The sequence below is a fragment of the Pseudopipra pipra genome, chromosome 14 (genome assembly GCF_036250125.1).
Source record: "Pseudopipra pipra isolate bDixPip1 chromosome 14, bDixPip1.hap1, whole genome shotgun sequence".
NCBI lineage: Eukaryota > Metazoa > Chordata > Aves > Passeriformes > Pipridae > Pseudopipra > Pseudopipra pipra.
Window position 1 is genome coordinate 15,149,713 of NC_087562.1, and position 24,599 is coordinate 15,174,311.

The 24,599-nt window shown below is 37.5% G+C and overlaps 1 protein-coding gene across 11 annotated transcripts in view; it reads left to right on the plus strand.

Moving 5' to 3' along the window:
- ZNF536 (zinc finger protein 536) overlaps window positions 1-24,599 on the plus strand; it is a 347,275-nt gene that overhangs the window by 200,930 nt on the left and 121,746 nt on the right. For 10 of the 11 annotated variants that reach the window (XM_064671231.1, XM_064671229.1, XM_064671232.1 and 7 more), the window contains one exon: window positions 13,361-13,513. The exons of the other annotated variant lie outside the window; for it this stretch is intronic. In XM_064671231.1, the coding sequence (XP_064527301.1) occupies window positions 13,361-13,513 (153 nt within the window). The remainder of the gene's footprint in view (window positions 1-13,360; window positions 13,514-24,599) is intronic. 11 annotated transcript variants of the gene reach the window in all.

The window sequence follows — 24,599 nt, forward strand, 5'->3', positions numbered from 1 at the left end:
GGTTGGCCAGTCCCACTGTAGACAGCTTTCAAATGGAATCGGTTGCAAGCCAGTTTGTTATGTACCAAATTCTGCGTGGGCTTGCCAGGCTATTGGAGTGGCTCCCACTAGTACCATCCTGAAAAGGCATGGAAACGTGTCTCCACAAATGCAGGAGCCTGCATTCTCAGAGTTTAAATCAGTCTGTTCTCTGAGATGGTAGTTACTGCATAGTGTCTCAGTGTAAGCTAGTAATCGGCCAGAATTAGAATCTGAAGACTCCCTGACTTGCAGGGGAGGAGTTTGGGTCTAAACAATCTCTATAGTTATCCTGATGCATTTGTTCGTATTTTGTCATATTTAGGGATGCATTTTGTACACATAATTCATAGGCTGTTTTTTCACAGCAGAGCGAGACGTTGAAAGTTTCCTATCTGTACAAGGTGTTTATCTGGTCTGGTTTTATCCCATATAGTGCAGATAATTTTACTGCTGTTCAGAACAGTGAAAATTTGAAGAAAACCTGGTCTTCTTCCGTATGATGTGTAATTATTCAAGATGTACTTGTGAAACTTCTTTCTGTTCTAAAATGGCTCGTGTCTGTCATCCAGTGACTCTAAGATGTGTTTTAAATAAGTATGTCCACTTGGAAAGATATGTTATTGCCAAGTCATTTTCTATAAAGGCAGTGTTACTTTATGAGGGTTAGGTTTCCCCTATTCTCCTTCCCAGTAAAGATCTTCTTTCCTGCATATCTGACCCTTCTGAGATAAGGTTTCCTTCTGTCAGCATTTAATGCCATGGGAGCGTTATCAAGCTGGTGATTTCATGTAGGTGGATGTTGTCTGATGGTTACAGAGTGGTCATTCCTTCAGAAGCTGCTGATCAGAAAGGATGCAAAAATGGTAAAGCCATTCACAGTGATGGGAACCAAACACTCAGAAGAGCAGAGGCCTAAAGGTTTTGCTTTGCTGGGAAGGCATTAAGTACCTGCTGCTGCTTTGAGATGTGGGGGGGAATGAGTATATCTCCAGGAATCTGAAATAAGGAGGATTCACCACAGCATTACTTTTTACTTGCTGTCTGCTCTAAGATTCAAGAAATTCTTTGAAACACTGTGGTACAGAAGGCTAAGTGTAAGAGTTGACTCTATTAGTGCTGTTTTCTTATCCTTAGCTGCTTACTGCTAAGACTTTTGTTTTACAGAAACTGAGCCTGTGAATTCATGTTTAAGATAATGCTATATGCTTTTGACTGTCTTCCAGAGGAAAAGTCAGTCCTAAATGCACTCGACTGATCCCAAGTATTTGTATGCATTTGCTGTAATGTGTTACAAATTCAGTCCTGGAATGGATCTCATTGCATCATTGTCTGCAGATTTTTGCAGCCAGATGTGTTTCCTGTACCTTACTATACACTTATTGATATACGAGACCATAATTCAGATGATGATCTGAATATTTCCAGAATGTTTTACAGCATTTCTGTTTTCCAAGATGGTCGATAGTTTCAGCCTGGCCCTCACAGGCATGGCAGAGGAGCTCGTGAGAACATTTTGGCTGAATTTCTGATGATGTTCATAAGGTAGAGGAGCAGCAGCTGCTGTACTGGTATCAGAAAGAGAGAAAGACTAATTCCAGGGCAAGGCAGCTTTCAAAGGCAAGTGAGCATCATGTGACTGTATGTGTATAATTTAAAAGAAAAAGAAAAAAGCTAGAACTTCAGCACAGCCTGTCTCTCCAGTATATGAGAAGTGAAGCAAATGAATATGGCCTTGAATACACTTTTTAATTTTTCAACACTGTATTTTGCCAACTTTAGTTCACTCTGTTGACTGTTCAGTCAGACCGTTTTTAAATTAAAAAGGAATACATGTTTGAATTATTTATTAAACAAAAGGTGCTTCCGTGCATGCAGACTACCTGGGTTTTGAATTTCTTTTGGTGTTGGAGCTGAAGAAAGTGCATTGCTAATAAGTTAAGAGAATGAACAACCCTCCTTCTTCTGAAATAAGTCTTTCTCTGTCTCTGAGGCAGACAGTAAGCTAACTTGTGTCTGTCCAGCCAGAGAAGAATGTCTGATTTCATTCGAATGTCTGATCTTCATTCGAATGTCTAATTTTGACCTTAGTACAAAGTTTTTTCCTCAGTTTTCTAGGCTCCATAGAGACAAAAAGTTATTAATTTCTGGTAGAGAAATGTACTTGCAAATCAAGCAAGCCTGGATTATCTCCTAATTTTATAGATGCTCCCGATGGGTTAAAATATGTATTTACTGGTGGATTAATGTGGAGGAACTGTAAATAAGTAGAAGGAGGCTTGCAAAAACTTTGTATCACATTACCATCAGCCTGTATGTCCCTGGAGGTTACCAGTTCATCTTGGGGTGATAAGCACCTTGTACAGTGACCTCTGCTTTGCTCAGTCCCCATTGCAGCCTCTGTGTTGATGTTCCAGAGTGGTGCACAGACAGTGTTTCTTGTATTTTTGGAGGAGCTTGTATTGTTAGCTTCTGAGTGCCTGATCTTTTCTTCTTCACTTCCCCAGAAGTAAAGAATCACTAGCTTTGGACTAGACTTTGGCTGACAGGGAAAAACACTGTCATGCTGGGAAACGCAGAGGGGTCTTCCATCAGCTGGGGAGCTGTGGTTTTCATCTTCATAGCTTGCTTAAAAGTTAGTGGGCTGTTTTACCTGGTGTTGAATCTGAGGGAACATCTGTCCAAGAGGTTGATATTTCTCGTCACTGATGTGGGACTTGATAACCGGGTAGGATCGTAGTGATCTAAGAAGTGTGATGCACTGCAACAGGCCGGCCATGGCAGCAAGGAGGCTTCAGAGAAAGGTTGATGAGACTTGCCAGGGCTCTGAAGAGCTCCCAGTCACACCAGTGTGTGTGGGAGGGTGGTTGTGAGCCTGGAGCTTTTCTGTGGAAGGAGAGCAGTGAGCAGTAGCGAGTGGCTGGGCACACCCTGGCTTTGATAGCTACAGATGGAGACCTAAAAGATTGCAGGGCCACAGTCCAACACCAGCACATGTAAAATAAGGCTCAGGATTTAGATAACTCTGTTCCAGCATACTGACGTGTGTGGCCACAGTCCAACTCCAACACATGCAAAATTAGTTTCAGGATCATTCCAGCATACTGAAGCCGATGCCTAAACCAGTTATTGCCACAAGCTCAGCTAAATCAGAGGAGAACATTCAAAACAGTATTTTTTCTCTTTTTTTTCTTTTTTTTTTTTAACCAGGATAGTTCAGATGAAAAAAATTTATATTTTCATAGTGGAAAAGGAAAACGGAATTATTGATATATCAGCTCCATAAGCAGCATTTCATATCTTTATAGCCCACAAATAGCATGTTATAGTATCTGTGTACTTTAAGGCTATTTTACAAAACGTGGATATGAGTTGACCTAGTAATGTACTTTTTGAGATACATCATTAGTATAAAACAATTAATGAGCCCCTTCAGAAAATATCATGTTTTCAGTAGGTCCAGAATACACTGTTAAATCAATGAAGAAAAAACCCATGGTGAATAGTTAAAGGATCCCTTCTTAAGATTCAAAGTAATGAATTTAATCAATATTTTTCTGTTATAGCAAAAATTAGATAATTAACATATTTTATTTATAAGAAAGGGTGCTAGTAAAATAGGTTCAGCAGTTAAGAGTTGCTTATAAGTATTTTTTCAAATATAGCTCATTTTTTTGTCAAATGGGTAAAGAAGTTGAAAGTTATACTTAAGTGGCGTGTACCAAAGAAGTTAATGGGAGGAAAATTGTTTACAGAAGCATTGGTATTAGCTCAAAGTGGTCATTTAGTTTAAAGACAGCACTGGTAAGTTAAAAGTAAGAAAATACGGTTACTGGAAAAGTCTGTCAGAGTCCAAAAGTTGTAATACACACCATGACATTATTCACTCTTTAGAGACTCTGTCACCACCTCTGTAATCAGTAAGCTCTAAATGGAATGACAATCTTTAATTCTTTCTCATTTTGTTGAGGGGAAAATTAGTAATTTAGCTACCTGTACAGATGCTTTTAGGTGACTGATTCTTTTGTTGGTTTCTTTCTTACCGGTGTCTACAGAGAGATGTTCCTGTGACATTTTAAATAATTTACATTTTTCTTTATTAGAATGAGCTTTTATAAATCTGATGATCTGCTACTGGCAATTCTGTGCTGATTTTGCCACCCTGTGATAAGATGATAATAATAATAATGAAAAGAGGTTTTCTTAAACAATGGTGTGCAAGAACTTATCCAGTGATACCTGATGGCCTGAGAGCTACTTAGAATGTAGGCAAGTCTGTGGCTCTGACTTGAAAAAGAATGATTTGTTTGGTGTTTGGATTTGTTTAAACCCAGCAACTCAGGGTGAAACCTGTCTAGTGTAATTATTAAATATTCCTGTACAAGTACTCAAAAGATTTTAAAAGATATTAATAGATTTTGAAAACTATATGGTGGTGGGTGTTCATTTGTGCCTTTTAGAATCTTTCAGACTGCATTATTTGGCACATGAGAAGAACCTAAAGAAAATAAGTTCAATAGCACTTTCCTCCACCCAGATTCATCATCTTTCTTACAGTTTACTGACACTTGGATTTTTTTCATAGTGTAGCCTGTACACTGTACCAAATGGTTCTGTTTGTCCCATGTGTGTGTTAGGAACAAGATAGAGGTCATAATGAAGCACATCTTACCTGTTGGTTTATAGGTATGTTGAGACTCTAACATGTGGAAGAAACAGGGTAAGTATGGAAGCGAGAAGAAGGCAATATATTCATTCACAGAAGTCCAGTTAATGGTTATTTTAGTTGATTAGCTAGCAACTTCATTTTCTCCCTCATGAAATTGCCTCCACAGATCCTTACTTCTGGAGCTTAATCAGCAGTAGCAATCCATCCCAGGAGTGGGAGATCAGGAGTACTTAATTAAAGAGGGACTGTAAGGCAACTCTCCCAAATTGGATATCTGATCTAGCCTTGGCATCAGGAGAGCAATGCTAGGTAAAAGTGTTTATCAAGCTCCATGTAGCCACTCTGCAAATCTCAGAGATGGGAATATGATGCAGACAGCCTGTAGAAGCTGCTATAACCTGAGTAGTATGGGTTTTAAGGCCATCTGGTACCTGAACACCTGCCTACAAATAATACATACAAATCCAAAAGATGGTCCAGTTGGATAGCCTCTGCGCTTAGATTCCCCACTGGAATTTTCTCCAAAAGCAGTAAACAATCTGTATAAAGTTTGGAAAGTCTTTGTCCTCTCTGGTCCGTAATCAAGTGCCCATTTCAAATTTATGTGACAGGATCAAAGCTAAGACAGGTGAGCCAAGGGTTTGGGTAAGAAAACTATTGAGACATGGGAATCACAGACTGCTTTTGGCTCAAACATTTGGTAAAACTGCAGAATATTCTAAGCTTTTTTAAGAAAGGGAGGACAAAACCATGGAAAGCACATTGTATGGAGGGTTTGAGAGCTAACATTGCTACCAAAATTATAAACAGACACCAAAGTAAATTTTGAGGATAGATGGCAAAGAACATTGGCAAAATACCAAGGAGAGATCCATGAGTATATATTTAAGCACAACTCTTCTGATACAAAAGGTATCAGCTTTGCTTGTGAAGATACACATTCTGGACTGTGAAGTACAATAAGGTGTTCTGGCAGCTCAGATGTGCTCTTCTGAAGAAAGCAAGAACTAGCACAAGCTAGATAAAATGACATTCTGATAGGTGGCAAAGTACATCCAGTTCTAAAGCATCAACTTTTCTGGTGGTAAAATTATACAAATCTAGTGCAATTTCATGAACTTCATCTGGTAAACTTGGTGATTTGGGATCTAAAATGCTTTGATCTATACAGTCAAATTAAGGAAGTGGGATTTCAGAGCCATGATTTTGGAGTGGTAGATCTGAAAAGCTGGTGGAGGAGTTGAGTGGTGGAAGAGTCCTGCATGTGAAGAACCTAGGAAAAAAGATTTTGCATCCTGCAGTTTTGAATTAAACTGGCAAAAATGGTGTTAGAGGGACCAGTGTAGTGGTCCATGGTCATTTGCTGCAAGCTCAGCTCTCATGAGGTAGGTGGAGGTTCCAGGATCTAGTAGTGATACCATTGAAGTGAAGACTATTTAAGCAAAAACAAGCACTCTCATGGCTGTGCTCTGTGAATTTCTGATGTTCATTGAATTCATTGAAGGACTGTGCACAGGTCTGACTGTACAGACCTTTACCTTTTAATTATATCATTTGTGCATGTGCATATGACTTTAGAATGGCCTTAAAAGTCACAAGCACTGGAAGAAGGTGAAGAAGTTTGACATGCAGGCATGTGCATATATTTAGAAAAAAAGTCTGCAGCACTCCTTTCAGTTTCATTTCAATTCAATTTTACCAAAACTTATATTTTCATAATATGGTAAGGTCCTGACTCAAATCTAAGTGGTGAAGTTACACGGAGTTCAGTAGGGCTGGAGAGGTACACAGTAGTGAGATTAGAGTTTGAAGCTTACTTTCTTCTCATGCTGAGCTAAGAATACATGTGATGGTTTGCAGGATAATGATATTTAACTGTAATATTCTTGGGGCATGAATGGCATTCCATTGATTTTCTACAACTGAACTTGGTATTGCTGATTAATAAAATGATAAATGCAGAAAATGAACTATTTTGTGTTTTATTAACAATTTGCATTTCATATAGTATTTCATTTTAAATAAGTATAAAATCATACCATTGAATGGTAAGATGTAATTGCTGATCATGTATCTCTTTGTTCCAGACACTTTTATAAAAGTGTATGTATTATGTATGATCTGACCTTCAAATGTCATGAATGCGTTGTGCAATAAACTGTCAATATTTGTGGCTATAAGGTACTAGATGACTTTTACAATAATTGGAACAGCTTTATTAAAAGCTTGGATCACTCAGCTGGTTAAAGAGAAAGACAGAGGCCAATGTTCATCTGGGAGTTTCCTTCTGCCAACTGTTAAATGAAAGATATTGCAAGGTACTTAAGATGTCTTCTTCTTAAAAAAAAAAACAACAAAACCAGTTAAAAAGGTCTCATACCAAATAATATTCTCTCAAAAAATATTTTTTTTAACATGCTTAATTTTCAGACAAAACTGAGCTCTGTCAGTTAATGGCAAGTAACCAACCCTGGTTTTTAAGTTCTAAATCTGATTTTCTATGTCTTTTGGTCACACAATTCTTCAAAGAAATGAGGCAGTTAAAATGATGTACTCAGAAACTGTGTTTGAACTTTGATTATCTTAAAAGGTTTTAAATTTTTAGAACAATTTGAAAAACTAAGAACTCCAAGACAAAAACTCTGTAGGGAATTTGATCAAAATGAAAAAAAGTGGATAAGAAATGTTTTGTGATGAACCAAAGCTTAATTTTGGTTAAGTGTCTACTAATATAATTTTGTGCTGTATATCCAGCCTCTCAGAATATGTACCACAGTGAAAAGCAGTAAGATATAACCAACACTGTGTACATACAGTATTGTCATGCAAAGTGTTTTGAACCCAGGGGGTGTGAGAACCACCAGTCTTCAGGTGTGTCATTTATGGGCTTAAGGTGTGTGTGCAGCCCCCAGGTCACCAGCCTAACAGTTACTAAGAAATTGCTTGGAATGTTTTGCCTCTCTTCTAGTTGTGCCTGAAATAACACCCAGCTACTCCCCTGCAGCCCAGGGTATTGGCTGTGACTGACATTCACCCACTTCTCCATGTTGCAAGACTTCCCTCATAATAAATGGCTCCGAGCATTTTACTTCAGTTTAATTTAGACTGTAATTTAAATTTAACTCTGCCATTGCACTAATTGTTAGCAGAGTCAGGGCAGTTTGTGCTTGTTGTTTGTCTGTGTGGTTCAGAGGGCTAAGGGGGAATTCTTATGTCAGAAGTGGTATCTTTTTATTTACCAGTGGAACCTTTGTATAATCTTTATTTCTAATAATACAAACAATGTGAATGCTGCTTTCTCACTGGTAGGCCTCCTTTCCAATTCTCTTCTAAAATAGCTCTCTGTTTAAACAAATTCTCTGCCAATCCATAGTAACAGTTTAAGATTCCCATTTATGGTCATTATAAAACCTAAATCCTTGATGAAACAATAGAGACAGCAAGTTGTTCCTGACCTAAGACATTAGTAACTCTTTCCGGAGGCCTAAAATATAACTGTAATATTTAGTAATATTAGAAGCTTTCATTTTAAGCCGTGAACTTTGCTAGCAAAGAAGTGTAGTGACATCTGCTAATAGGGTCCTAATTTCAAATTACGAGCACAGGGCTAGATTCTGCTCTCATTTACATCGAGCAGTACTAATTGAAGCTACTTCAGGTAGCTAGAAAAATATGATTAATTATATTCCCACTTATATTCCTATTTTCCACTATTTTCAGTATTATTAAAGCTTTCTCTAAGGAATAGGCAAGAAAGGTAATGCATGTTTTCCCAAAAACTTTGCATATCCTGTGCTGCTTCCCAGGGATAGAAGTGGTTGAGTCCAGGCATACTTGCACAAAGATGACAGCAGTGACAGGATTAACACACTGAATATCTTCTGACTCCCTTTTTGACATTAGATTTCCTGCTGCAAGGTGGGCTAATCTGGGTTGTTTACAGGTCATCAAAAAATAGCTGTGGTCACTACCACTTCTTGTTGCACCATATTTCATTAACTTTTACAGGCAGTTCTGAAGAACTACAAATATTTTGAATTTCAGAAATATATGAAGACCTGGGATTATGTGCGGCTTTAAAGGCTTTTGGCCACAAAGGGTTCTTTAATAGTGTCGAAAATTGTGCAAGAGCAAACACATACTTGTAAGTCTGATTACCTATTTTGTGAGTTGATTACCTTTTCCATGTGATTGCCTGTTTTTGGCTAATTTGGCAAACCCTGTGTCGACAAATTCCAACTGACTTCACTGATGATTTAGTCTGCATGAGGACTGCAATTTAGCTCCTTTGAACATGAAAGCACCTCTTTGTGAATTTCTGCACTTTCACATACACACAGCAAATAAATAGTCTGGTAAAATTTGTGGGACATGTATGTAGATGTTCCTTTCAAAATTTGGCTGCTAACGTGACTGAAGTCAGTGCTGCTGCCTAACCAAGTGAAAACAGGTTTCTTTTTACGAAAGCAATCCATCCTTTTCTAATCATTTTTATAGACTCATCCCAGACAGGTGGGCCAGTTGTACAGGATATATGTGGAAATGTCAAAGAATTTGTTTTCTTTTGCTCTTCATGTGTCTGTCTAGATAGCTTCTGCTTTGAGTACAGATTCACAGTCCACCTAAGTTTGTCTTCTCTTTTCTAGCAATATCCACTGAAGTTGGCATTTTGCCTCTGTGACATCTGCATGTGTGTGCTGAGGGCACCGCCTGCCGTGGCTCATTTCTGGGTAGATCATTTCTGATACCTAGTAAGAGATCTGCTGTAAAAAAAAGGATTCACTGGTATCTTTCTCACTTTCTCTTAACCTTCTACTGTTAAAGTGCTCCTGGCTTGAAACTGTTGATTGAGATTATCTGTCTCTTTGGAAACTTGCTCTCCAGGTTTGGTGGTGATGTGAAAACAGAGCTACGTGGGCCATCTCCATACTAGATGGGGAGTGGTGGCTTTTAGTCCCTCCTCTCCTGAAAAGTGGGCATCAGTCTGAAGAAGGGCAATCCTTCAAATGCTGATCTTACGGATTGCTCAATTTTAATTTCAGTCTGCATGACAAACGGGTTTGACCACATTTTGGCCAAATTGGCTCTTTGGTTATGCAGCTAATTGGCACCTTCTGATGTGGATGTTGAAGTGAACTTTCTTTCCTTGCATTTGTCCTATGAGAACATGTGCACAGTCAGTTATTAGGTGTAGCTGAGGCATGGTGTGCAAGAGATGTCCCTGTTATACCACCCCAGAAGCTGCTTTGTGGCTGAATTCCTCTGTGTCCTGTGCCATGGAGCAGTATCTGCCTGCCCAGCAGGTACAGCAGAGCAGCTGGAGGACTCACAGCTGTTCCTTTTCCTTATACTGACACAAAGACCAGTTTTGTATGTAGAACTGAGTATTGCTTTTTGCACTTCTGTCCATGACTTTTGCTGTGAACAGACACTTTCAAAGTGAAAGTTCAGCAAGAGTAAGTTCAGAGACAAGGCTCTGAAGACTTACATGTAGCATTTACATCTATACCATACTTTATAGTCTGTTCTGTTATTTCCTGCATTTGAATCAGGAAAGGTTGGGATGGGCAGGAAGACATTCAGGACGTCGCCCTGCCTATAATGGAAGCAGATAGTAAAAAAAAAAGCAGTTTAATCCCATGTGCATCGAGTGCACATCATATAGACCACATAACTCAGTGAACCACAATGGCTGTAAGATAAGTAACTGTTCTCTTTCCTTCCTGATCTTTTATCCTCAGAACTGAGAAGCCCAAAACCCATAGCTCAAATCCTGAGTAAATCATAAATTAAACTACTTTGTGGAGGCTAATCCTAGTTCTGCAGATCCGTAAAGCACCACTACATTTTTGCACAATTTACAGAACTGAGATATTCTGCTTGTGAAGGGGCTCTCAACAGCAGGAGAAAGGGGACATCAGAGTTGTAAGATACATGATTATTGCTAGAGCTGAACATTTTTCATTCCCCACATACTCTGTTGTTGGCATAGTCTGTATTCACCAGTTTGCTTCTTTTTTCTTGCTGATCTCTCCTCCTTTTTCTGTGTCACTTTTTTCACCCTTCGTTTTCCATAGATCGCTTTTAAGAGGCTTGGTATAAGGAAACCCTGGTAGCAGAGTCAGTGAGACTTGAACACATTTTAAAGTTAAGCACATTTTAAACTTAAGTGGCTCGACAAATAGGTACAATGTGCCACAATGGGGCCCGAGTGAGAAGCTGGGGTAGCATTTGATGGGAAGAGTCGGCAGCCTTGAACATATCTTTTCATTGTTTGAAATAAAAGAACTTAGATGTAAAGCTGCTCATTCAGGTAGCAATGGCCTCCAGTGCTTCGGTGGGCTTTGTAGGCAGAGGAATTCAAAAGAAAACCCCTCAGCCCAGCTTTAAAGTCTTACGAATGATTTCACTGTGGGAAGAAAAATTCTTCAAGGTAAGGCCCCTGTTGGAGCAAAGCCTTTGGAGCTATCTACTGTATGTCTACTTAAATCTAAAAGAAAACTCTTCAGACCACCCACATCTTTCTTTGCTTCATTGTTGTTTTCAGTTTGCTTTTTCAGAGGGATTAGTGCTAGAGTAAACTCCATCGTCTCGCTGCCTTGAAAAAATTCAATTTTGTGTAAAGTGAAAATTACACTCTTAAATCTGCAAAGCGAGCTGTTCATCTTACAAATTTATTCTTTTTTATTGGGCCACACATATTCTAGATAGAAAGATAAAAGGCAAATGGATAACAGGCCATCATTTAGAGTGACATATAGCAAAACATAACTAGTAGACTTATTCAGTGAATTCCTCCTGAGTGGCTTGTTAACTTTATCTATATATTTATCTATAATGTTCATATAGTATTTATTGAAAACCAGAATAAAATCCTGCATTTTATTATCATGCATTCTGCGTTTTGCTCTTCAGAAAAAGCTTTTTGCGCTCAGAAATTTGTTTTTTTTCCCAAAGCAGCTTAAGCCATAATTATATACAACTTTTGAGGAGTAAAAAAGGAGAAAATCTAAACTCTTTAGGGATATTGGAATTATAGACTAGGACCTATATATGTCTTCCTGGACTCACAAAGACAAAATACACTCCTGCAGTATGCTACTTTATGTATGTGAAGATAATTCAAAATGACATTTACTAGCTTTCTAACTTAAATATTATGCTTTAACTCTGCAGTCTAAGAACAGTCAGAAAATGTTAAACAAGATTGTGATGTGAAAACTATCAGATTTGCCTTTTGAAAATTAGTAATAGCTTGATTACACACAGGAATAAGATAAGCATTTATATATATATTTTAATCACTCTATCATGTCCTTCTTTCAGCTTTAAACAAAATAGTTTAGAGGGACAATTTTATAATACATACTGAAATGCCTGTTAGTGTTACCTTTTCCAGAAATCTGGTATTTTGGTCTCTGCTACTGTGAGAATAGATTTTATTAGAGCCAAATGTTTAAGTCTTTCTTATGTCCCATTACTTCCATTTAAAAGGCAATGCTGTGTAAACTGCACTATGTTTCCTGACAGCTTTAGTTACATATCAAATGGGTAGAGACAGAACATTTTTAGTCAGGAGTTTATGGTTGAAATAACCGAGACTCTGCATGGAGGTTTTAACTGTATGCTCCCCACCTCAGTATAACTCAGATAGCTCAGCTCTTGCACAGGGATGTGATGATGTGTCCCTCTGTACTGCTCCTGACATACCAGTAGCATCAATCTGGTTCAGAATTTCAACATTTGCCTGGTACTTTTTGGTGAAATCATAAATTGATACACATATATGATATTACATGTCCCTGTAAGTACAAGATGATAGACGAGTTTTGTGTGGTTTGCATAATGAGTTTTTAAAAATGCCCTACGTTTTTTTATGTCAGTCTTTTGTAAGTTATTTTGTTTGTAGCCTGCTTGGATAAAAGCAGCTTATTCGAGATGGCTGAAAATTACTGTTTCTTTACATCAGGAGAGAGAAGAGGTGTCCTGGAGTCTCACCCACTGTATCATGATGCAAAGAATAAGTGTAGCTGTGAACACTGAAGGAGAAAACGCAGGAGCTGTGGGTGAGAGGGAGAAGGAATTCCCTCTCATCTGATGAATTTTTTCATTGCTTTTCCCATGATATTAGGTCACTGACTAGGTTGTCAGTTGTCATTCCAGTGCTGAAATGTTGCAGAAGGAAGTTTGTTAGTTGTTGAAGGAAGTGTGTGTAGACATCATCACTGTTGTTGGACCCTCTTCTCACTGCAATTTTGTTCTTTTAGGAGGTTTTAATACACTGGTGCAAACTTCTTCCCTCTAAAAGCATACAGATTTTCACAGTACTTAAATAGAATCAACAAAACAACAATCTCAAACTTTTGGGGAAAAAATTAATAGGAACGAAGCAAAAGAAGAAATCAAACCAGCTGCTGACACAGCTGTTTCTTTTCTTGTATAATTCAGTTCAATATAAAGGTACCATATGCTGCTTAAAATGATGATAGCAAAGATGAAATAATTTAAGACAATAACAAGAAAATACATGAATTGTCAGCATTCTGTCAGATTTAAAGAATGAAATAGACAGGTGTAGTATTGACATGTTTAACTTTGTGTTGTGTTAGCAGTTTTAGTGAGAACAACTCCTGACATGTGCTGAAGTGATGTGAGAACATTTCTGTGTTGCAGACATTGGAGAAGAAGCTGGGAGATCTGTAGGAGTCCAGCAGCCAGCTTTACTGAGAGACAGGAGCCTTGGTTCTGCCATGAAAGACTGCCCATATTGTGGAAAAACTTTCAGAACATCCCATCACTTAAAGGTCCACTTGAGAATACACACAGGTGAGAGGAACAAGTGAGCGGAGCGCTGTCGACACATGCCATGTGTGTGGGGGGGTTAACATAATATGTGGCTAGGAGCCTTAATTCCCAGTGTAGATTTGGACTTATTAGTTGGAGAGAGTCTTTTGAGAAAGATGTATGACAGTCTTAAATAAAAGCACAAGGAATGTGTTGTTGGATAAAGACCACTTTAATAGAATCATCTTTTCCCAGTTGAGGTTATTTCTGTCTCCTTCCCTGCTTCATCACTGTTTCCTTCAATTACCCTTGTCCTTCAATAGGCATAAGCCTATTGGTTTCAGACTTAGTTATACTAACTGCTTCAAAGGCCTTCCTTAGCATCTGCTTAGGGATTCTGTATGTTTTTCTCAGTTACTATTTTTGTTCCATTTAGCATGCTCATTTTTAACCTCTCACTGTTCATATGGATAAATCAGCTTCATGGATCTGCTTTTTTTCCCCCACTAGAACTCACATGACTAAGTACTTGTAAGTAGCAAAACTTATCATGCTGTGCACTGTGGTGAAACTTAACGTATTTTACTTCAGTAACAATCACATCATTTCTGCCCTACAGAGATTTGCTACTGGTCTGGATACTCGCTTTATTTTGGTATGTCTCTCACTGGGAGGACTGCTCTCAATACCAGTAAACTATAGCCACTCCATTTAAATTGCAATATCTTGTTTGCTTAAAAGTACATGTGTGTGTGGTAAGGTTCATGTAGAGACACAGGATGTGTTTAAGGCTTATTCTATCCATAATTAAAATCTGACATACAGTGTTGAAATCCTCAGGTCCTGTTGACATCATTTGAAATTCTGTGTATGGCCAATATGATACTGTTTTCTTCCAAGTGTTAGTTATATTAGTAGACTTTGGAAGAGTATTCAAAACTGGAGATTTGGGGTACTTCTTTTTGGAAACAGATATAGTGGGTCCCTTAATTGTGGGGACATTTTCTTTTTAAACCATTTTAAAGGAATTTCAGAAATTTACTGCTACTTTTCTAAAAGAAAGGTAAAATTATTGCATGAAGAAATACATTCCAGTTGAACCTCCTACTTGAAAAACCTCACTTTTAACTCTTATTTCACTGAAGTACCAAATAAGCAGAATTTTCCTCCCTTCCCAAAATCAGCAGTCATGTTTCTCCTATGTGCTTCCATGAATCTAATACTTAATGTTGGATTTGAGAATGTGAGACCTGATTTTGAAAAAATAAAAATGAAAATTAGTTAAAGAAAAACTTACCATTTTTGAGATGGGAGAATTTGTTCACTGTATTTTTATTCTCCTCTCTTTGCATTTTGGAGAATACCACACTGGTTTGATCTGAATTTTAAAATTTGGCACTCTAATGTAGTTTTGTCTGATTGGATTGCAAACCATGCAGTGCAGGAATATTCTTCTCTCTGTGTTGGACTTTGTGGGGGAAAAAAAAAGAAGAAAACCCTGTTCGTGTGCTTTTTAATGTAGTAAAAGTAAAGGAATGGTGGTTATTTTATTGAAAAATAACCTTAGACCTATGGAGTTTAAAGAATTTGACATTTTTACTGTTGGACATGCAAAGAAAAACTTTTAAAATAACCTGAGGCTGCCCATCTCTTCATTTGGTTTTATTATATAGTGATCACTTTCTTCCTGTGTTAAAGATGGTAGTGATTACACATTTGGTGTTTGTGCCTTAGAACTAATGGAAAGTAAATTAATGACAATGGAAATATTCCATAAAACTTGCATATTAAAAATGACTAAACAAAAAATAAGAAAAAGATAAACAGATATAACAAAATAAGAAAAAAAAGAAACTGTTGAAACAAATTTGGAATATACTTAAAAATCATTATAATTTTGAAATAGATAAAGATCAGTTTCCATTAGTTTGATAACAAAGTATTTTTAAATAATTACAAGAGTATGTTTAAATGAAACAATGTTTTACATATTGGAAATAATCCTAATAAAAAATATTAAATTGTAAATTGGCAAATTACTAGAGCTATTAAATAAAAATTAAGTCGCTTTGCAGTAAAGGGAAATTACGTAATAGATACCAGTTATTAAACAAATATTTGTTAGTTCATACTTAGCAGGGACAGTTTCCTGCCTTTTATGTCACACTCTGTCTTTATTATATGCCTGGATCATATAACTGACTGATAAAAATCACTTTACTGTATTTCTCCACTACATTAGCTCAATTACTGTTCTTGTTCTCACAGCACCTGTTTGTTAGAGATGAGCTCAAGCAGTTCAGCAGAAGTCGGGTTCCTTCGAACATCTGTGTGTTTGGAGGCACACGACTGGGTTGGTTTGGTACACGTGCCAAGACAAGACCCAAAGTCTGATCCAGCCAGGAGGTGCTTCTGTGGCAATTGGCCTGAAAAATCTAGAGAAGCAGCTTAATCCTCCACAAGATTAGGAAGCTCTGCTCTGTTTCTGAAGAATTAGCTAGTGGCTTGGGTTGCTTTTTTCCGTTGGATATTTCGTGGTTGCAACCTTCCCCAGACTGAGTCTCAGTTTCTGTGTAGTTTGCTATGATATAATAAGCTTCTGAAGGAAAAAAGAGCAAATCAAAGTTTTATTTAGCATGCTCAGTTGTGTCCCAACACACAACTGTAGAGGATTTTTCTTCTTATCTAACTCACTGATATTAAGCCAGGAAGGGCTTTAAGGGGAAGATGTAAGATATGATTTCTGATTGTTCCCATATGATAAGAAGAAAAGGGCGTAATTACGTGAAATCAGTTTCTCCTTTTTCTTGCTCTAAAAACAGTTGACGGATGAGACACTTCCCTGGGATGACCCTGAAAGAAAAGAGGAAGGACTTTCAGGCCAAAGTGCTTCAGAGCCTCCAGGCTTAGGGAGGACAGGCAGAACTTTTTCAGCCCTCTTAGATGAGCTCTTTATGCTGACTAGTGAACAGAGGTGGGCTGTGTGGTCCTGCTTCTTCAGAGCTGCCTACTTCAACTCACACCAACTCACTGTGGGAGGAGATGCAGAAACAAGGGCAAAGTGTGTCTGTGCACCAGCAGTGCAGAACAGACGTGGGTGGCCTGTCCAGTTTGTGGTTCAGCCTCCTGGTTATAAAATAATATGTAATAAAGCTGGGAAGGTTATGACAGTTATCTTAGGGATGCTCAGTCTTTGTGAAAAAGAAAACCATCCAAGTATCTCAGCCTCATAATGTGCCAAATGCTGATGCTTCCTGAGTCTTCATTTTTCCCCTCTGAGGACAGCAACTTAAGGTTCCTTCATTCAGAAAGCTGAGCATCTTTATGTTCTTGAGCACTCTTAACCCCCTTGAAATGGAATGAATGGGTGTGGGGTTTACTTTATAGTCTAGGCCTTTGGACTGCACAGAAACAGTTAAGTGTAAATTAAAATTTCTTATGTTCCACCTTTGACAGGTGACATATTATGTAAGAGCTGGTTTCAGTTCCTCTTTGCATCTTGCATTAGCATTCAGAAGCTACCACAGATGCAGACCAGTTTGGGTTTGTGTCATTATTAGATGCTCTGGTATATTCCCAGTATGACAGGTACAGTTAAATCCCTTGAGTAATGAAAAAAGAATGATGTGCCTGAGCAAAGGAAAGCCCTGAAGATGCTTTGGATTGTGCTAAAGAGCAGAAACCTAAGAAAGAGATGAATAGGGATAAAAAACTTGGCATGGCAGTGTCCTTTGACTGAGAGTTTGTTACGATATGTATGACACATATCTTGCATATATTAGATGTATTATATACATTTACAGCGTTACTGCTTTTTCCCTTGGAAATGTGACTAGCCAATTTTAAACCTTGCTTAGATGAACTGATGAAATACAGTAAAAATGGTGCTGTTTTAAATGAGTTCAATTCACATTTCCTTCCTAAAAAAAGACTGCCTGTTGCCATTCTCTGAAGGCGCTTGTAGTGGGATGAGCAATATGAATAATTAAGGAAAATGGGTATGTGTGCTCCAAGAGGAGACAATTTTGGTATTGAACATCCTTTATTCTTACATTTCGAAGATGAACTAAAAGGACTTTTCATTTCTCTAGATTTCTCCAGATTTCCCATCCTTAACATTGTACAGCATGCCTTTTCTCCTGTCTTAATGACATCCCAAACTTTTGTTGAAAATAATTGATTGAATTTAAATTTCCTTAAAAGTTTAAGAGGTAATGTTACAGTATAAATTTCCTACCAAACACTAAGTAGGGAAATATCCATTAGTGAAATTAACTACAGTTTCTAGGTAGCTAACAATGTGCAGTATACAGTAGGGCATGGCTAATGAACACTGCAGTGGGTGATATTTCATTATACAAATTAATGCTCACATTTTAATGGGAAAGTCACATAATGAATCTCAGCTTCAGTGACAGCAATTAGAGACACAGATTGTCCCCTTCTGGACAAGGCACTGTTTAGCAATAAGCAGCTGTGTAAAAAGTCTTCAGGTTTACAACGTATATATATGCTTTGGGGGAATTAGTGTACAGTTTATATTAATGTACTGAATCTTCCCTGCAAAGTAACAACCATATTTATCTCTCTGCATTTTAACTAAGTAAAGACGTGTAAAAAGACTAAATAAATACTGCAGATGAGATATAAATAAAGGAAAATATTCAATTATAAAACTTTATAAAAATTAAAATATTTTATAGTGATGCCAAGTGCACAATTGAAAAATCTTTAATAAAATGAGTCAAAAGCATCAAATTCTATCCTTTTACAGAGTAAGGTAGTTACATCTTATGTAATAGAGAAAAATGACTAGTAAAGGAAAGTAGTAAAGAGAAGAAGTTAACTAGTATTTCTGACAAACAGATTAATTGTGTAGTGAAACATGTGCAGGATCCAAAAATAATCCTGCAGAACCTTTGATATTCCATTTGGTTTAAAAAGTGTGAAGTGAATGATTAGAATGATAAAAGAAATTACCGTGTAAGAATAGGCATAATAATGAACTAATTAAACCATACAGCAATTCATTTCTAAAATATCTACTGCACAATGGATAAAATAGGTTATCAATAACTGTTTCAATGGTAAAATAAAAAATGCTGGAAAATGTTTTCAGTATTTTCATTAAGCAGTATTCTCTGGAATTATAAGATGTTTGATTTCATTTGCTTTGCATGAAAGCAAACTGTGGCTTGTTTAGAAATTTGCAACCCACATTGTCCCTGAATGATTGTCAAAACCCCACAGCGAGTGGGGCTGCCAGGCATTCTGTGGTGGGGTTCTTGCACTGAGGCACAGCTCTCACTGTACTGAGGAGCAGCACTACGAGGAGTAGAAGGGCATAATCAGCAAAGTCCTCACGAAATTTTATTAAAAAAGGAAAAGGGGACGTTCAGTGGGGAAGGGGTGCAGGACAGATTTTTAAGAAGCTGCATGTTAAGTATGAAAGATGGATAAAGGAGCTCACAGCACTAAAGATAAATAGGTATTTAAGAGGTACAGAAATTTGAGGAGGGAAACTAAAAGCAATAGTAAAAATGTGTGGCTATGAGGGTTATGGAGAACAGGGTAACATTTTGTAGACCTGGCAGACCAAACAATTGGTATCGTGCTAATACTGGACAAGAATGGATAAGGTATTACCAACCATGGAGCTTTTCTGTTCTGTTCTCAGAAAGAAGAATGATGGTTTTTTAAGCATTTTCCAGTGATGCAGTTACACTGCCATTAAGTAATGAGGCTGTGATGCTGTAGACCACTGAATTTTAATATTTTTTAGAATGAATGAGACTGGATAACTTATAGATAAAGTCTTAAAAACCCTGGCTGAAGAGCTCTCCAAATCATTAAAGTTCATTTAAAAGAAAAACAAAACAAAAAAACCAAGTCTTGGAACACAGAGCAAGTTCCAGAGCACTCACAGTAGTAAAAAAGTTCTGGCTATTCTAGTATTTCCAAAAAATAAAGAATGTTAAGGCCTTGAAATTATAAATTACTACTCTGTCATAAGTTTGGGGGTAAAATTACAGAATGAATTTGTTAACTAATTAAAAGTTGGTAGCATAGTTAATTCAATTTTATGTTATAAAAGGAAGTTTTATCAAGTTTCTTTTCATGAAAGTAACTTGTTTGATGTGACAATTCCCTCCTCCAAAAAAACCCCCAAAACCAACCAAAAACCAGCATACAGAGACGAAATAGCACATAAACTGGCAGCTCCAGAGCAGCACTTGCAGCTCCAGAGCAGCACTTGCAGCTCCATCTATTTGGTATTTTATCATTATTTGGAAGACTATATAAAATCACTGTTGATAAAATTTACCAATGGCACAAAAATGGTAAGATGCTAAAAATCATGGGGAGGCACTGATTAGTCACTTAGTCAAGTGGGCTCTTTTCAACAATATGAATTTTAAATCAGCAAAATGTAAAGGAACAAATACTAGAGGCGGTGATGAACTGGGCTTAGGATTGTGGTAGAGAAGCAACAGAATATGAGCTGTTAGTTGATTGCTATGTCTCTATGGATGTAAACACAGTCTTGGACTGTATATAATTACTATCAAGTTGAAATTTCATCAAAGCTTTAGTGGGTACCCATAATTTAAATGGACAATGAAAAATTGGGAAGGGTGTTCCACTCAATGATGAGAGAAGGTGAAGATGTGACTGGTTTGCTGTCTGCAAGTACCTTCCTTAGGAAATAGATTTTTTAATTTAAAAAAATCAGTTCAATCTAGCAGGGAAAATTGAAGCCATGTTCAGTACTAGAAAGCAGACGCTGGACAAATTCAAGCTAGAAATAAGGCACACATTTTGAGCAGTGAAAATACTTAATCAGTCAAACAGTTTTCCTAGGGAAATGTTGGAGTCTTCTTCACTGCTTTTGTTGAAACAGAGTATGTTTAAACTAAAACAAGTAAGTTTTGTTTCACACTGCAGTTATACACTGATGCCAGAATTATCATATGAGGATCTCTGCCTGTGTTGTAGAGCAGACAAGATGATCATAATTGTTCCTTCCAGCCTTAAAATCTGTAAATCTAGTTATAATGTGGCTGTGGTCTCCTTGCACAGCCCATAGCAGTGAGTTCCCATGACCAGTACAGTCAGATTGTGTTCTGAGCAGGGCTGGTGATAGCCTGCATAGCTTGTACATCTGTGTTGTTTATACAACCTGCTAGACAAATAGACCTGTTTCTACTGGGCAGCATGTCTGTTTCCAGTTATCTACCAAGCTTTTGTGCAGATTTTACAAGCAGCATTGAATTTTTATTGTTTTACTTTATCCTGATATAAAATAGTTCCTCTGAGATGTTTTGTGTCTTGTAAACCAGAGCAGTAGGTAGATCAGAACTGTGATTATGTTGCCCAGATAAGTTGTTCCCTGTAAGATTTTTTTTCTTTTTTTTTAACTGTACACAATGGAATATTCTCTCATCCTACTCCATTGTGAAAAGGTTTGCAGGGATACAAACAGGGCCAGAGAATTAGCAAGATCAGGATGGCCATTGCCTTTGTGAACAATGAAAAATGACTCTTGGATGTGAAATGCAGAAAATTATTTTGAAAAAGTCATGTTCCCTCACTCCTACATGGTAACATTAATTTATGTGAACTGATATTAAGTGTTAAATAACTCATCCAGACACTGCTCTTGGCAATAATACCAGGGTAGTCATTACATGAGGATGAATTCTCTGAAACCTTTCCTCGAAGTGTAAGATACAAACAGGTTGTCTTCTAACAAGAATCATAGCCTACCTCCCTTGTCCCCTGCAGTATTCTTTGGACATATACTATTGCATTTGCTGATAGAGTCCTAAAAATTAGGGGTCCTTTGGGTTTTCCATTGAAACTAGCTTGGTTTGAGGTTAGATTGGGATTTTTCCCATAGCAGCTTATAATTCTGTTTTGTCGTTTGTACAGTGACTTACATAGGGTGTAGCTGGTTACTAATTTGAATGGATGAAATAGCATCTAAATAGCTGCACAATTACTGAATTTAGGAAATACTGACAGACTAAATTAAAAAGATTCAAAGATGATTGACTCCATCCTACCCCCTTCTCCCAATGCCTGTCCTCAAAATAGAAGCAGTTGAGACAGCTTTGAAGTAAACTACCCACTGCTAATATTTGGATCTGGAAGAGAAGAGAGGTTCTGAATAGTTCCCTTTGAACGATGTTATTTGGCCAGTCCTCTGTTGTAAAGGTGGCACAGTGTGTTGCTACATGTTGAGTTCAATTTCAGACCTTCAGCTTTAGATCTCATTTCTAGCCATGCAAGGGGTGGGAGCACCACAGGGGCAGCACACCAAGGCTAGGAGAGATTTGAACGTTTTATCACACTGTCTCACTCAGAGTCTTCTTTCAATCCAATGCTTGTGGCGTTGGTGGCGAGCTGCGTCCAGATCTCTGCTGAAAGGAAGCTCACTCAGTAGAGAGGCCCTTGAGCAGAAAATGGAATGACTTCAAGGCTTAGCAATTCAGAATAAGAGTATGTTGTGCCCAGGGCTTTAGACTGAAGGTACCAAAAGTACAAAACAGTACTAGTACTTATTCCAGTGAGCATATATTTTAACTCACTTAAACCCATTTTTACATTTGCTTACTGCTTTGAACAGCTTCTGTATGTTTTTAGCAACATCAGTGCAGTCTATATTGCAAGCTTCTCCTCCTCCTTGCAGTAGTTCTCCAGTGGTTGACACAGTGCCTGCAATGCTGGGACACACTTTTAAATGGTGCCACTTGATGTGCAATGCAAACACACACTGAACTATCATTAGAATAAAAGGAAGTGCTCAATATAATTGTGTTAAAGATTTCCGTAAAGGCATAGGGGATGCTGAGGAAGAGCTTTTCAATTAAGAGGAGTGAAAATTCAAAAGTGAGAATATTTAACCCTATGAAGTCTGCTACTTGTTTTTCACCAGTCTTATTACTTCTTAGGCAACACTTAAAATACTTAAGTTGTGTCACTGGTGACTGCTGACTAACTGGTGGGAGAAACATTGGAATAACTGAAAGTGGCTCAAAAATATTGCAGTATGGAGATGCTGTAAAACCAGCATTAATATTTGTCCATGTTCTGACTGGCAGCACAGCTGTCAGAGTTTGCACACCCCCAGACAAATGCAAACAAATAGATGGCCTGTATGTTCTGTTCCCTTGTCCCTGCTCTTAAACACCTGTGATGGGTGTGTGTGTGCTCAGGTGCCCACTTGAGAGCAGGGAAGCCCAGACAGGCATGATCATCTCAGGTTTCTGTTTCTTGCACATCAGTAGGAACTGTTTGCTTTTGCACAACTCCTACTGAAACTCAGCCCCTACTCCTTGTCAGTGGAGCGCCAGAGCTTAATTAGGTGACTGTGAAAGACTCAGAAGTTGCATTGAAATGTTTAAATCTGATTTCTTCTGTTAAGCTGTGTGGACCCAGGCCTAAAGCATGAACCATGCTAATTACTCCCTCTTCCTCTGCTGAGCACCTCTTGTTTGAGGTGTTGCGCTTTTCTCCTCCAAAAAGGTCTATTAATGTGGTTGCTGTAGAGCTCTCATGTCTCACCGCTTAGCTTTAGGATTACATTAGAGATTTAGAATTTCCACTGCTTGTAATTTACTTCAGCCCTGTCTGAATTGCAGCACATACCCAGCCCCTGTTCATGGTCAGTAACCCTGCTCAGGCAGTGCTCCATAGGCATTGGAGTGTTCCGGGCTCGCATCTCATTAGTGAATTCCTGCGATCAGTGAGAGGAGCAGCTTCCCAAGTGTTTACCAGCCCTTCAATTGAGCCTGTAGCTTAAATAACAGAAGTTTGAAAGCCTTTCAATTTTGTTTTTAGCAGATTTTGAGGTTATTTGAAAATGGATAACTTTCCAGCTGGTTTGGTGAGCTACATAATATTATACAGCATTTTTACCGTGGAGGAAGTTTTCAAAACAAATATTTCCATTATACCATTTGGAGAGGCTTGCTTTAGTCTTTTGTATCACTTAGGAAGAAAAAAAAAGCTACCTAGAGAAAACAGTTTATTCTTCTCGTGGAGCTCCCTCATAGAAACAATTGCCAATATTGAGAGCTTGCAGGTCTTTCAGATTCCTGTCCCTTTTAGTGAGGATTTCCATATTTCTTCCTTTAAAAGGAATTCTGCATTGCTAAAAAGTGCTGTGCAAAAATGTAGATGTACCTCTGCTTAGATGTACATTCTTTTTGGATATGTCTTTATGACTATATAGGAATATTTATTACATGTGTAAAATCCTCTATCTCTTTTAAAGTATAGGAAGAACAATAAAAGTTTAGTGTAGGCTTCAAATATTTATTTAATTCATGAAAATCATCTTATATGTTTTAAAACTCTATTCAAGCTAAACCTAGAAAATCCCTTATGGTAGGTAAATTACACATTTTACTACTTGAGTACTAGAAATGCCATTAGTACAAAATTAAAGGACTGCAAAACCCAGTAGATAATGCTAATTTCAAATACAGAAACTAAATATATTTTGTACTTTTTATTACTTGATTTCTTTTTTACTGACTACTTTTTATTTTAACTATATGTTCTTACATGCTGCAATCATAATGTAGTGTAATGATATTAATATTTTATAGGATCTGTATTTATAGTCCTTTATTTAGAAACAATGCAGTAGGTCTGCAGATCTTTGAATCCTTCTGGAATGGTGCCCTCCAAATAATGATAAATTACTTGTGCAGTATGCCATTTGCTAATTATATCCATGATTTACTGCAGAGCAAGACTTAAATCATTCATTTCAGTCTTGCGTAACAGTGCCATAAAATTTTTAGGTTTAAAAATGGTTTCCATGTGTATAATTTAAACAAATTTTAGAGCAATTGTATACACAAAATATTGCAACCATCCATTTGTTACATTCTTTGTCTCCCTTTTTTTTAAACTTGTACTTTTAATGATTACTGTGGTTGAAATTGTTATGCTTCATTTTCATAATCATAGCTTTTAATTCTACAACAGTTTTCTACATGTTAGATTAAGAAAAGGATGGCTAATTGTGTGTAGATACCATGTCATTCCTGAATAGCCCCACATTCTGGAAACCCATTTTAGAAATATTCAGTTTATGAATTAGTCTTCGATTAAA